At 36.8% G+C, this 15,905-nt stretch overlaps 1 protein-coding gene across 2 annotated transcripts in view; it reads right to left on the bottom strand.

Annotated features, from left to right (window-relative positions):
• Nlg-4 (neuroligin 4) overlaps positions 1-15,905 on the bottom strand; it is a 221,646-nt gene that overhangs the window by 55,342 nt on the left and 150,399 nt on the right. For both annotated transcript variants that reach the window (XM_071709540.1, XM_071709541.1), the window contains exon 9: positions 5,490-5,644. In XM_071709540.1, coding sequence (XP_071565641.1) covers positions 5,490-5,644 — 155 coding nt within the window. The remainder of the gene's footprint in view (positions 1-5,489; positions 5,645-15,905) is intronic.

Genomic DNA, 15,905 nt, shown 5'->3' with positions numbered 1-15,905 from the left:
ACTATTAAATAAGATGACGAAGCTAAAGTCTATATACAGACAATTTATCTCGGGTCATATTGTAGCTAATTATATTTTTCCCGACTATGTTTAATTCGCATTAGTTAAAGCACGAATTGTGTTCGGCTTCGTTCATTTATCATGGATAATTAGCGCGATATTCGGCAATAATATATTTTTGTGATAATTGTCACGAAAATTTGCTCACGTGAACGCTTCCATGCGAATCGATATACACTTGCACCGCTGAAAGTTGCCCTCATGTACGCGAGTTTTGCTATTTTCGTTGCATTACCACACGTGTATGATTAAATTCCTGATGGAACCGGCATTCGCAGAGGCGGCACACGTTTCTAAGGACTCCCCGTAGATCCGAGGACGTGGCGGATAGAGCAATCGTTTCGCCATTGTGCGCGCGGGGCAACTCCTCACCAATAATGGAAATGGAGAGGGCATTCGAGTAGAGATTGCGCCTGATGGTAGATTGGTCCGACATCGTACAAAGCTCCGTAAAGAGACAACGCGATGCCTCTATACAGATTGTGATCCGCTTTTTTCCCTCCTCCGCTATCCCGCCTTTTCAAAGCGAAACATCTTGATCTTTCAAAGGGCAGAGGATGCTCCGTCGACGGTTTGGCTGAGTCTCTCGCAGGGCTTTTGTGCGATTTGAGACTGTAGATTTTTTTGAATCATTGGATTCTGTGAAATCTCTACATTTTTTTGTATCACTAGATTACTAGTCCGCTGAATCTTTGATTTCCGCAGATTTTGTTAAATCTAAATTATTTCGATCGATAAGTGTCGGATAAATTTTAATTTTTAGAGTATATAAAGTTTCAGTCCATTTTTTACTTTTTCTTGTGATTATAGATTCTTAGTTTGTAGTGAATTCTCGCTTGTGCTAAAAATTGGTCGCACGTAACAGAAAGTAACTTTATCGGGGAAATGCAATTTCGGGGGAAAATGCCGCTGTTCGTGGTGACGTTCGGTAAACTAACAACGTTGCAATCGGTCCTTTCTCGTTGGACGTTTCTCTATTAGTTTGTTTGAAAGTCTTTTCCTATAAAAACCCGCTGGGAGACATTTCGTTCCACAAAACGTGTTATGTCCGGAAATGTCAAACTTTACACGAAATCTAGGAACTTTTTCTCCTCGCTGAGGAGTAGGAATCATCGATATATCAAAGATTTGACAGCTCATAAGCAGAAAGTTGTAATTTATAAACAAGATAAAAATAAAAAAAATATGAAACTCGTAAAGTAACATCAAATGTATTTTAAGTAAATTGTTAACTTGTAGATGTAAAAAATCTAATAGAATGTATTCTATTTTTGAAAACAACGTTCAATCACATTTGTCAAACATTAATCGAATTAATAATCGGCACATTTTGTTCGGCTTTGCGGATGATCAAAAGTGTTCATATCCGTGAAGACAAGCGACAATCATTTGTCTTTTGAAGATTCAGTCGTGACAGTCGAACACGAGAGCGGTAATAAAGCGTAAAATTGGGAATCATTTTTGCGAGCAGTCAGAGAAATCTGACGCTCGCAAATTTGCTTTTTACGCTCACGCGTAACATGCATGTGTACACCCGGCGCCATCACTTCAGCAGCCGATAAAATGTGCGATGGGACGCGGTTCCGAAGTGGAAACGGGTTTTTAATGTTTATTTTGAATCACATTTGCCCCTTCGCGTTCATCGGCCGAAATGAGCATTTGAGAGATGATTTATAATCGGGGTCGCCGCGCGCGCGGACGAAATCACCGGCTCGATCGTTTTCATTGCCCGCGCATTTTTTTTCAAACCGCCGAGAGTCATCCTCCTCTCCCCTCCCCCACCCCTCTCCCTCCTTGCCCGCCGCGCCCCCGTCGTTATTCAACGTTTTAATAGCAAAACAAGAGGGAACGGCGGAAAACATTTAGCCGTTTCGACATTCACTCATGTGCGTTTAATCGCCGCCAGATTTCCGCGATCTTTCGTTTTTTACGCGCGGAATCTCGCTCGCGGGAGATTTGATCGCGTTCTTTTTTTCCCCATTTACATATGCATAAACGTGACAATGCGGAATCCGTGTATTATTCGTTCGCAACGAAGATTGTAGGTACGCGATGTATCGCGGTTGCAGCCGCACATATTCTCTGTTTCTATGGATTTGCCCAACATCCGTCGACTTAGCGGTAACTATACGAACTAAACTACGAACTCCGAGACGTCACGTATTAACCAATCGGATCGGTTGGCGGTGTCAACGCTTCTCCACTGTCATGTATAATACAATGCGAGTAATTTTGAGCTTCGAGTTCAGACGCGGTCACGTACACACAGGAATTACGTGAGACAAACTACGTTGCTCCGTGCGTGATCGCGCGCCAGGATGTGCTCGCGCGTTGACGTTTATACGGAATGTCCTGGCAAGGTGTTATACTACTGGCAACATAACGGAGAGACTGTCGATATTTCTACTTCGATTTCTACTCACATATTTCATATTATCCTATATCAATAAGACAGTGGTGTAAAAATTAAAAAAAAAAGGAAAAAAAGAAAAAAAACGATACCGTCATGCATTTAAAGAACTGTACAATTACCGACGTTCAACCTCAATTAATAGCTTGTTTACAACAGTTATAATTTAGTAAGTACAGAAAACACATTTGTGAATCAGCTTTGTAAAACATCACCTTATAATTAAACCGATAGTGTATATTATCACAATTTTCATCTTTTAATTATGTATCTGTTAATTATTAAAGATTAATATAACTCTATTTTTAATCGACAACGTTTGGCAATATCATGACGGTTCGACCGTCCATCCAAATCCAAAAAGACCAAATCCCATGGTCGAAACGTGACGATTAATCCGACCAAAACCAATGGTCGAACCGTCATGATATTGCCAAACGTTGTCGATTAAAAATAGAGTTTTTCTTGTTAATCACTATTGGCGGAACAAATATATACTTTTCTATTAATATAACTATTACGCAGTTAACTATTACGCACTGTCAATTGTGCTGTACTCTCAAAGCTCTTTTTATTTGTTAATTTTATTATCGAGAGTCCCTAGTTATTTATCCTTTTATCTTTTATACTTTTAATTTTAATTGAATAATGTACATATTCTTTGTACACTTGTGAAATGCACGAGGAAATTTGGGGTAAAAACCTTTATGGGAGCGTTCGATCGACACAGCATACCTACAGTACGCGTCTGCCTGTTTCCGAATACACACCACGTGCGTGTCGATACACATTGTCCCAGACACGCTCTCTTGCCGGAATTAAGCCACGTGTGGGGGAAGAGGAAGGGGGTCTCTACCGCGAAACTACGAAGTTATTGGCGACATATGCGAAAGTTCGTTTAACCCCTTCGTCCTTTCGATGAATATGCAAAAGCGGCGCCGAAACGAGCCGACGATGTTCCAATGCTCGTCGTCGCTCGGAGCAACGTGAAATTCGCTTCGACGATGCATCGCACCGATTCGAGCAAGATAGATCGATGTTTCAGGTCTTTTGAGTGTGCATGCATCAAATCGCTATAGTTAGGAATGTGATATACGGGAATACGAACTACCTTGAAATGCTTTATCGTGCAGTTAATGCATATTCCCGACGAAAGACATTCCACAGATATTTATATCATTCGATTTTATTCATCGATGTTTAATTACTGTTATTGTGTGTTGTAACAGTTACTTAAACTATATAATTAAAACCAATTTAATAATTACATTAGGTTTTTAGATCTTTAGGTTAGGTAATAATAAAATATCTTTCTAAAAATGTTAAAGACTTGTTTCAAAGAGCTGTTAAGCAGGTCCTTCTGGTTTGTGTATGTGCGATTTTGTATAAAATAATAACGAGATAAACTTCCCAGTCTGAAACTCGCAGGCCGGATACCGCTGCCAGAAGTGTCAAAGATATTAAGTATCCTCTAAGTATTACTTCTGCTCGGGGAAAAATGCCTCTTCTCTTCGCGCGAAAGAATGTTCGCGTGGTAGACAGGTTCCATTTCCTTGGTCTCCGAAGAGACGCAATGACTCTCAAATAAGGACAAGGCCTTGAGAATTTTCGCTGCGCAAAATATTTCTCGCACCTTCATCGATATTCCATTTGCGGCCTCAGGAGTCACACGTATTTACGTAAACACACGAGAGCTAACTTCAGTGTGGTATAGCGGCTATGTATATCTGGAGGCGATTCTGCAGGACCTTGTTCAGTTTTTCTATAATCCTGAATAAATCTTTAATAGCAAACTTTAGATTGTTGAACTTTATTATTATTAAATATTAATATTTATATTTTGTAATTATCGAATTGTAGCATTTATTTCGATTTCAAAAATTTTAAGCTTTTATAAGACTATTAATTTATAGATTATTGAATTTCAAGAAGATGCTCCGAAATACAAAAACTCGAAAAACTTTTTTATCGCTAAAATTTCAGTCAAAACTTTAGATCTTAATCATCAATAAATATTATTAATTCGCATGGTAAGCTTGTATAATTAGTATTATTCATGCTAATGGTGCCGATATATTCTGTTATTTAAGTATTCTGTTATTCAGTAATTAATGCTTTTTTTATAATAAACAAGTCAGGAATGCGATGCACATTTATATTGCGGTAACAGATCGTCAATAAAAATGAAGTTTCGGTAAACAAACGCGTTATTGATCGCAAAACTTGGACGAATTTATGTTTACGTTTATGAATATTTCATATATTTTTTTTTAATATTTACTGACGTAGGTTTTTCAGCCTACTGACGTAGGCATTTACTAATACGCATGACACGCGTATTTGTTGAGGTAAAATATTTGCAGATTCCGATATTGCGTACAAAAATGTACATAATACTGAAATTGTTATGAGCAGTGAGAATATTCTCTGATTATTTTTTATCCCTTTCTCTTATTTTACATTCAATTAAAGGCTACATCATTTCTTTATAATCAATATAATATAGTATAAAAGTATTTTCAATTTAATTTGTTTGCCAGACGTGACCACTTTTCCCCTATATCTGTGACGTTCATGATATATTCTCTCTTCTTTCACATTCCCATGCGAACTTTCCGGTTCATTCATGAATATGGAAAATTAGACTTTTCGGCGGTTTTTTTTCCCCATCGCAAATTGATTCCACAAGTGGTGCGTGCATAGTATGGCGATTAATTCGAAGAGAAAAAGATAGATTTCAATAATACTCGCATGCGGAAATTAAAATTCGCTTTTAGAGTAAGTATAAACGTTCGCGAGTTACTGCAGGAAAAAAAGTACGTCGCGACGTTGTCCGCGACGTGACGGCGAGAACAAAATTGCCGACATTCGGAACACATTTGTAGAATTACCGCATCATCAAATCATTAAAATTCCCAAACATTCGTATCTTTATTCTTTAACTTTTTCCTTCTTCAAGTTTTAAACTAAGTTCCACCGATTAGATTGTGTGATGGAATTTTATATATAATCCACTTACCCAGTTTTCACAAAGTTCGCAAAATACTGCATGATACTCTCCGAGAGTGCCATTTCCAGTCTCGTGTAGTTTTTCGGAAAATGGCCAAATCCCTCCACCCACAATGGTGCCCCGAAGACGAATGGAAGCTCTTCGCCGTGCACCGAGCCCATCTTCTGTAAACAAAACAAGAATAAAGTTACGCGACTTCTCTACGTTCTTTATGTGTGTAATCAAAAAATAAAAATACCTCTTAATTTAAGTATAAAAATACTTTTTAATTTAATACATAAGTATTAAACACAGTTTTGTTAGAACGAATAGAAAAAGTGTTGATATTAATTTGGACGAGAGAGAAGACGTAAAATGTATGTTGAAGTTATTAATTGTAGTAAATTATATAACTGATAGATAAAAATGGAGGCGGTCTCTGGTCTGCTTTAATTGCGTAATATAGCGTCGGCTATAAGTCAGAAATAATATCGCTTAATGGCCGAGATTTAGAAATTGTCGTCGTGGGCGCGAGCTTATCCGCAAGATCGATCATCGCGGACACGTCAGACGCGATTCAATTTCACCGACGTCTTCAGCGGAGAATTACGTTCTGGCTAAAACGTTTATAGCTGACGTTAAGAACGACCGTCAGTCCAAATTCGATAAAGCATTCGAAGACGCAGACTGTAATCTCTCAATCATTAAAATATTTTCATATAATATGGACCTTGTAATTTCCTGAAATCAGAGAAATCAAATGCCACACGTTATAAATTATTATCCTTAAAATCTGTGATTGCGGAAAATCTTTCAGATATAATAGACTTATGGATTTCACAGAATCTACGAATTCGGAGATACCAGACTCCCGGAATCGATCTCCGCTGGCGCACAGTCCGCTGTGCCGAGGAAGCTATCTGTTCCAGCGAGCACTGAAATGGAATCGGCGATTCTAAGGCGATTACGTACGTACACGTCCGTGCCGAATGGCGCACGAAAGGGCATTTACCAAGTAGACGAGCTTAGTTCCGAATCGGTACTGCAGCGCAGGTTAAGACGCTGCCCCAATAATAGAGAGAAAGAGAGTGCCATGAGAGCGAGAGAGCGAGAACGATAATCAGCGCGGGAGAGAGAACGAGAGAGCAATGTTTGTTCCCTTCTTAAACCGATAACAATGTATACAATGAGGAATAAATTAAGAAGACTGCACAAAATAACAACAAATATAATATATAAAGTGATATAAAGATTAATGCAATAAGAAAATAGAAAGTAATGAGACGATATAACATAGCAATGTGAATATAAAATAAAGAGCAAAGAAGGGGAAAGCGAAAAAGAGAGAAACGGATAAAGGAGGTAAAATATGGAATGCAGAAACCCAAATCCAAAATGTCCGTGTCGGGTATTCGTCACTGTCGGAACGAATCCCCGAGCTTTATCGAAGTTGTTTCGCCAACTAGGTTCCGTCATTGTCGAGAGCGTCGGCTAACCGGCAATGTACGACTGCTACTGATACCATTAATTTCATTAAGGTACACTCAGTATGTCCCGGCGAACTGGGGCGATCCGCTGGCGAGTGATCGATGCGCCGCGATTGGGAACAGAGTTTGATTTTTCAACTAAGAGTCGGAATTCCTTCTTAATTGCGCAACGGAAAGTGGAGGGCTCGAGGTTATGATGAGATTGGCTATAAAAGCATCTGAGATTGGATTACGGAATATTCGATATTCCATATCCGACGGCGATCAAGGGTAATGGCCACATCTCGTTCCGATTACTCGCGCATTTGTTGGCCCCTCAGGTGTATATAAATGGCCCGGCCGCCGCGCCGCCGCTCCGCTTCCGATTTTCTTTGAGAATGGATTTTCAGCGATTTGTCCCGGCCTTTTCGCGTGACATAATAAATCGACGCCGATGACCTCCCGGCGCTTGCGAAAAGCCCGAAAATTGGCGCCGGGCGTGAAATTAAAACGAAAAAAAAAAAAAAAAAGAAAGAAGCGGGATAGAAAGAGAATAGAGCGCGCGCGCGCGTTCACGTCGCGCTTTCAACCCTTTTTGGCACAGGTCTCGCGGCCGTCCCCCGTAACTTTTAGTTTTTATTCTGGAGTTCTTTTTTCGCTCCAATTTCGCTCCTCTTTTCGACCTGAGGTTCGTCCACCGTATACGCGCAACGCTCAGCTGCCATAAAGTCGACTTCCGGGATGTCTGGCATCGACAATCGCAGTTGCGAGTGCAATGGCCGAGCAATTTCAATTTTAACGCCTACAAATGGAGGACAAATTTTATGCGCAAGCAGTGAAAAAACAGATGTTGTTAGCGAAATTTGTTCCTGTTATTTGTGAATTACTCCGTCAAATTCAAGTTTATCTTATACAAGTATCTATCAAAGAGAGAGATTAAAAAATAGGACAAGTCATTGACTGGTTCAAGAATGAAAGACAAAATTAAGCTAATCTATTATTAAGACAGTTTCTAATTTCTTTTTTTACATAAATTATATTTGACGAGTTAAATTGCATTAGCATTGAAATGGCTAAGAATACTTGAACTTCTTTGCATTTTGTTTTTTTTTCACACGATTTCAGATACCGTAATGAAGACATCTTTGTTGAATAATGTGAATTTAGTAACAGCATAATCGGTAGAGTAATAATATTAACATACTTTTTCATGCGTGCCTCAAGCATAGTGAGCGTTATCATTTCTACTGCCGTACGCAGTTTCATCTAATTTCAGTACCTTCACTCGTAGGGAATAAGCGGACTCACTGTGTATAGTATCATTTTTGACTTGACCATTGTTCTCCGCGGGAAAATTTCTACCGACCTGGATAATCCAGCTGGACAAACGTCAAGAAACGCGCGAAATAACTGGTTTAATGAACCGGAAAGAATGACCAAAATTATTTTGTCTTCACTAAAAATGTATTTAGCCGAAATTTAATCTCTAAAAGTTGAATTCTTCAAAAATTTTAGAGCTACCAATTAGCAGAATAAATCATATTTAATTAAATATAGTATAAGGCAATCTTCTTCTTAATGCAACTTAATTTTTATAAACCAGAAAAATAAGTTAAGAAAACAAAATTAAGAGAAATACGAATTAATGAATTATCTATATTTGAATTAAGTTATTACATGTTGTTTTTATTTTCTCAAAAATAATGATTTTAGAACACCTTTTAATGACAAAATTAAATTATAAACATTAATTATTACATGTTAACCAAAAATATAAAACAAATCTAATAGAAATTAAAAAAATTTTGACCTTAAATCAAAACAAGAAAATATAAGAGATAATTATTATAAAAAAGTTATAGTCTTATTTTAGAGACCACGATTTTTCAAGTTTTTGTGGAACACACATTATTGCAGGTTTTGGCGTTTGACACTCACGAATGCAAAGAACTATCGTCGACGTCCAATGCTGTTCCGACTTTTAAGATATTATTCTCTCTTTCCGGGCCTTTCACGGACAAAGAAAAGAGGAAGAAAGAAGGGCGAATGCAGGGGAATACTTTGAGTTTTGCTGATCCTCGCTGCGCTACAACTTTAGCAGAGATGTAATCGTGAAAACGGGGAAAAACAATTCCCCGCGAGAAGGGCCGACGCGACAAAGGCGGAAAAGGCAGATCGGTTAAATGTTGAACGAGAGAAAACGCTGGCAATGCTCTCCGTTATTAGAACTCAGCCTTTTCGCTCGCGCGCGTTACGCTAACGACTAACGACTCTTCGACAGCGCGGCCTTCCTTTCTCTGCTTTCCCGATTAATTGAGCAGATGAAAATTTTCGGTTGTACGTTGTACGAATCCCAAACATGAGATAATGTAATTAAAATTATTTTTTAATACACTTTAACATATACGTTTTTCTTATTTTTTTATCACCTACATTTTCTTCCTGATTTGTTTAATTTTCTTTATTTCTCATTTTCTTCTCTTTACTTACTCACATTTTGTTGTTCACGTTATCGCTCATGCTCCACTAGGAAGATTAAAACATTTAAAATTTCCTCTTCTTGCCGGCGCGGGCGTTTGTTACCTGAATATTTGCCTGACGTTGCCTGGCGCGAAACATTTTTCCGCATTCTCTCGCCTTAGGCCCGGTCTACAATGGATGTTGTAGGTCGTAAGTCGTAAGAATTGGCCAAACACAGTTAATTATTCTTCGACCGCAAGAAGAATAATAGACTGTGATTGGTTAATTCTTACGACTCACGACTTACAACATCCATTGTAGACCGGGCCTTATATCCAGAATTGTCGTAATTAAGCGTAAAAGTTGCTCGCTGTAATCCGGCGAGTTTGCAGACGCGCAAGAAACGCACTGTTAATGCCGCATCTTGGCTGAAGAGCGACTCCCGAGGCCGCATTACGCCGCCTTTGTAACGTCGTCGGTCTTAACAGCTATGAAGCGACGTCGGCGAGGATTACGGGACGCCCGCGTCATGTCGAGTGACTTCGCGAACCTTCTTGCGCGACCACTTAGCCAACGTGTCGTTTAACGATTCTGTATGTTGATGATTTCTTCGTCACATAGTATGTAAAACGGCTCAACTTCCTGTGCAAATTTAGGATTTCAAGAGATGGCAGAAATACAAGTGTTTGTATTATAAAATAAAATGTTTTTTAAGTAATGAACAAGAGCAAAGGAGAATATAAGGAATCGTGAGAGAGGCAAAATACTTTACGTTTTCTGAATTATGTCTATTTACAATCAAGATTCATTTTCTGGATCACCTACTACAAAATCTTTGTAATTATGCAAACGGTATTTATATAGATACTGTTTTGTTCCACTTGATGCAACATCCTGGATTGTTGTAAACCGGCTATAAGCGTAAATGTGGAAAGAGATTTTGATTTTGGTAATACGAGAGAGCATGAAATTCTACGATGTAATCTCGTTGACGCGATTGGACCTCTGCCTTTTCGCTTTACCCTTACCTCTACCTCCCCAGTTCTTGGATACCGACAGGATCACGACGGCATTCCTGACGTTCCGCAGATGCTGGCAAATTTCAATTCGTGCTTCGGTTAAATCGTGTCGTCGTAAGAATCGACAATACGAGACACTATCGAAAATAACGTTAACATTTATTTTGTACTGATAGAAATGAGAATTGTCGCTTGTCAGAAAGTTTTATCATAATTAATGTAATTTGTAGAATAATTAGGTCTACAGTATGAAAAATTTAATATTTCTATCTCTCAATTATTTCTAATTTTAAAGACAACAAAAATTCCTATTATTGTACATTAACACTAGAACTATCGGAGATTAATCTATAATTATTTCTACCGAAGAAATCTTAGAAAGGAAAAGAGAAAAAGAGAAAACATAAAATTAATCATCTATGAATTTTCAATAAAAATCAGGAAAAATTTCGGAAATTAAGATGTTTTAAAAATAAATAATAAATTAGTAATTATTAAAAAATGTCAAAAGGTCATTTTGACCCCTTTGGTGTAGTTCTAGTGTTAAACTTAAATTGCATATCTTATGCAAAATGTAGAAATATAAGCATACATTTTTTCAAGCAGTTATTTATTACAGCCAAAATCAATAGATTTTCTGATTAAAGTTTCTGCAAATTTTTCTAGTCCATAAGAAATCGCAATAAATTCGAAATAGCACTTAGATAAAGCTCCATTAGAATGTCTAAGCATAATTTTGAATTCATTGCGAATACTTATGGAATAGAAAAAGAATTCCTTTTGTATCTGAAGAAGAACTCAGAATCGATGACATAAAAATAAATTTCTTTTAAACTCTTAAGAGTCCTTTTAGAGAGCAGAAATAGAGTATGGAAAAATAATTCATTTTATAATTCGGGAATTTATAAAAAAGTCTCTTTCAATTCTCTTTGCTTTTTGAGTGTTTTTCTTATACAAAGCTAAATTATATCCAGAAATATTATTATTTAGAAAGATTATTCAGAAAAAGTTATTCACTTACAAGGATTCTTTATTTATAAAACGTAACTGATTTAAATAACGCTGCTATTGACATGCGAAGTGTTTGAAGCGCACAGTAATGAGATCTTTTTGTAGGAATTATGAAAACTACTCGACTTGCTTTACCAATGTAAATATAAAAAAGACATAAACACTTATTTGTATTTTCTTATTTGTTATGTAGTTATACATAAGCAGTATATAATTTATAAATTGTACTTCTTTATATTATACCTATATAATTATTATAGATAGAGTAATGTTCTAAATCTAAAGTGTGCTTTTACATACGTGTAAAAATTATTTATAATATAATTTAATGTACAGGCTAAATTTTAAATCTAAAATAAAATACGATTAGAACCACGTAGCCTTTTGCAATGTAGATTCACACAAAAACGTCGTTTAAAGAGTTGATGCAGCTAATCCTGCAATTTACATTGAGAGATTGGAGAGAAGGAACGTGGATTACAACTGGATATTGAAGAACACACAAGCATTGTGTACAAGCATTCCGACCGCTAATTAGCATTCGCTTTAATTTTGATTAATTTATCATATCGTAATCTCGCTGGCTGACGAGATAACGCTGTAACGTTATGACAGTAGCTACACGAGTAATAACGTGACAATAGCGTTCTGACGTAATACATCACGTCCCCCCTTTGGTATGCGGACAACCGTGCGCATAACTACGTGCTCCATTTGTAGCGTCAATTATTAACTGCGCAACCTATTTTCCTAAAAAATCTCGAACCTCTCATCTGTCCTACTTGACTATTATTTTTCGAAAGAATCCATGACTTGACTCTTAGAAAGATGAAATGTTTTCATATGTAACTCGTTATTATTAGACGCAGTCTTCATCATTAATTTTAAGCCTGCTTTAAAGTTAGCTCTATTGGAGTCTCAAGTTGAATAGTACAATCACGTAAACAATTCGATAATATGCTAATAAGCACCTTAAACTCTTTCAGTATTTTGGTATATTCAGAACACTATTCATTATATGCGATCAAATACAACAAAACAACGTATCTTTACAAACATTATCAAATGTATTAAGAAAAATGGAAATCTTGATTGCCGTCAAAGAGTTATTAATTTTCCAAGTAAACATTGTTCCATTTTCCTTACTAACCAATATTTTTATATTATTTGCAGGAACAGAACAGGAACAAAACGATCATCGACGAAATTCTAAGGAATTATCGCGAGATTGGCATCGATTTTCCACATATATATATGCATGATTATTTCTTCTCAAATGTACGCGTGTAGATTTAAATTTAAATGGAAAAAGTTGGACAGTGCGAATTTTTCGTCGCGGAACGATCGCAGCAATTTCCAGCGAACAGGCGGAAATGCGATCGACTTCCATCCTTGTGTTCCCCGAGGTACAATGGCGACTCAGACGTGGATCAAGCACAGCCCGGTCGGAATGGAGGGTATTGTTTCTATTGGCTATTATTTCCGCGTCGTACGAAATCTCGTGCGTGCGCCATCGAAAAATCAGATGAAATAGACGAACGAGATAAATGCATCTCTACAAACTTGCAAAAAATTTTTTATCTACTTATATCTGGTGCTTCCGTAAGAAAGAAGGCCATCTTGAATCAGAATATCAGAAGCATTACCGTTCACACGAACACAGATAATGTCTCGTTTGATAAAAAGTTATTCGGCGTATTAGATAATTAAAAGTTTAGCAGAACAGATATATAACTGTTTAAATACGATTTGAAGGTTTTAAGTGGCTAGTGCGTTTTCCCAATATTCGCTACGTAGAAGAAACGAGAAAGTTTAAAGCATATAAATTTTTATGTACATCTCTCCCATCGACAGAATCGATCATTATTCACCACGGCGGTTGTGTTACTAATCCTGATAGCCGTTTCGCACTCTTTTCTCGGCCATTTGGGATCGCAGCGACTGCGGCAGTTCACGATCGCGAACTTGCCCGCGCGTTTTGTGACTAAGCTTACGAGCGCGTTTCGGCGCTCGTTTGCCCGTCAAAACTACGAAGAACGAGCATGCAAATTGTCGGACACCCGCCATAAAACGGCGAAGCTTTTTCCACCAAATGGCGCCATCCGTTTAAAAGCGCGTCTATTTGGCGGCTATTTCCCCGACGACCGACGTACATCCTTCTTTTACTTTATCATTGAGCGGAGGTATACGCAAGCATCCGCGGTTTAATCTTTGAGCGCTTTAATAAAACATCAAGCGGCTTATTTGAAGCAATGACAAATCTCTCGATTTAAAATGATGTATCGTAGTAATAAGAAACACCAATATAAATTCTAGTATAGAAATCAGTTAAAATAATCAATAGCTTTAAAACTTGCTGAAAGGATAAAAGTTCTAAAAATAAAATATAAAATGTAGCAAATTTTTCAAGCAATATATAAATCCGTCAATATTTTAAAAGTGGAATAATGAATAATATTTTGCTTTAAAATGAAAAAAACAAAATTTATTCTTCGTTTAGTAATTACTTTTCTTATGTTATTATTTTAACTTAATAATAAAGAAGATATATCACATAATTTATTTTACCCCAAAACTCATGCAATTTTGTATTTGTACTGAAGATGTCACTTGATCTGCTTTACACAAAGCACATGCAATTTCGTATTTGTAGTGTCGGTGGCAGCCGACGAATGGCAGAGCGTAAGTCATCCGGGCATTCTCCGGGATGCCTATCGGTGGACAATTTTTGTAAATCGTATTCATAAATACCTGTTGCGTGTGAGCATTCACGCGAAAAGCGCATGCATAACCAGGCCGGCGGTACATATTTTAGAGGAACAAATAATTTAATTGCGCTTTAGCGGGCGCGAATATTAAGCCGCCTCGTGTTAACCATGCTCTACGACTACGACAGCTGACAGCCGTAAACTTTGCGATGAATATTTTATTGCGGCGGTGCGTTCTATGCTGCGCTACGAGCACAGCGCGTCTATGTACATAGCAAAGTTAAAAAATCTCCAAGAGATATCCAGCCAATCTAGCGCGTCTGACCCGGGAAAAACGCCGGAGAAATGAAGACAAGAATTTTTATTCTTACTTATTACATTATATTATATAAATGTAGATACTAACAAAATGTACACTAAAAAAAATTATTATTTGCAATAAAATAGATTTCTTCGAATTTAGTTCCTTAATTCAAAGAAGTATTAGGTAGATTCGAGAAAATATTTTAAATTCAGAAAAATGTTTTCTTAAATTTTCCCAATACTTCTTTGAATTAAGGAAACAAAATTCGAAGAAATCTATTTTCTTGCAAATAATAAATTTTTTTTTTGTGTAGATACTATATACTCTATTATACGCGTATGTAAAGTCACTACTTTACTTTTTTATTAATTTCACACATGTAATTTCGCACAAGTTGATCAAATAATTGATTCAAAGACTGCTTTATAATGTCCTTTGTTTAAAATTAATTGATTTTACTTTAAATTAATTATGGATATAGTAAAGTAACGAAAAGTAACGATTTATGAAAATACATATCTCCATATTTTGTAATGAAATTAAGTTTATTTTTAATCTGTTTGTAAAATTAATTAAAAAATTTTATAGAAACCTTTTTTATATTTAATTCCATATTTAAATCACTTTATAAACGTAATATTGTAAAGTTTCACGTATTCTCTTTAATTTTAATCTATTAACGTGCTTCATAAAACTTTTATCGCATCATATTTCTCATCATTATTGTTAATTCTCTTTTAATAGTCACACACAGACAAATGCAATTTACGCAATAAACACAACAATTAAAACTTATTTAATATTTTATTACACTTTGCGATAACGATATGCACTATAAATAAATAATTTCTGTGTGTGCCGATTATTAAAGTCGATCGACCGAGCAATTAAAATTAATTACGACATATGCAACCAATTGCACGCTTACTATTTGAATTTTATTTTATTCTTCCATTTATTTTCTCATTTTCAGAGCGTCGTAATTATACAAACGCGCCCGAGAGAAATGCCGTGGATTTTCGGCCAGGTCACATTTACCGTTAGCGAAAAATTCTCAGAACAAAGCGCTACAAAGAGAAAGAAATTGGACAAAACGGATAATCTCCACGCAGGACTCGCGAGGCAGCCTTCGTCCCAGATTTTTTTGTCGGCCCCTCGGCGTTTTGTTTCACATCGTTTTGCCCTCCTTTCTTCGCTCATTAGACCGGGGGTACTCCCCCAATTAACCGGTAAAGGATTGTCGCGACAGTGAAGAAAGCCCCCGGTTTCGAAGCCCTGTACCGGATAGCTTTAATTAAATAATACGTTTCATCGTCTTCTCGATTCTTCCTTTCATCATCTTTCAGTTTCTTCGCGTCTATCGCGATATAATTTAACCCTAGAACTGGGCTCTCTAACGCACTGTAAATTGCATTTTTTATCTCTATAAAATTATCGAGGAGACAATTTTAGATACGAATGATAATCTTGTCTTCGTT

This window comes from Temnothorax nylanderi, unplaced genomic scaffold (assembly GCF_030848795.1).
Source record: "Temnothorax nylanderi isolate EJ_2023f unplaced genomic scaffold, tnyl_v1.0 TNYL_tig0079_pilon, whole genome shotgun sequence".
Classification (NCBI taxonomy): domain Eukaryota; kingdom Metazoa; phylum Arthropoda; class Insecta; order Hymenoptera; family Formicidae; genus Temnothorax; species Temnothorax nylanderi.
This window is presented reverse-complemented; position numbering and strand designations above follow the sequence as displayed.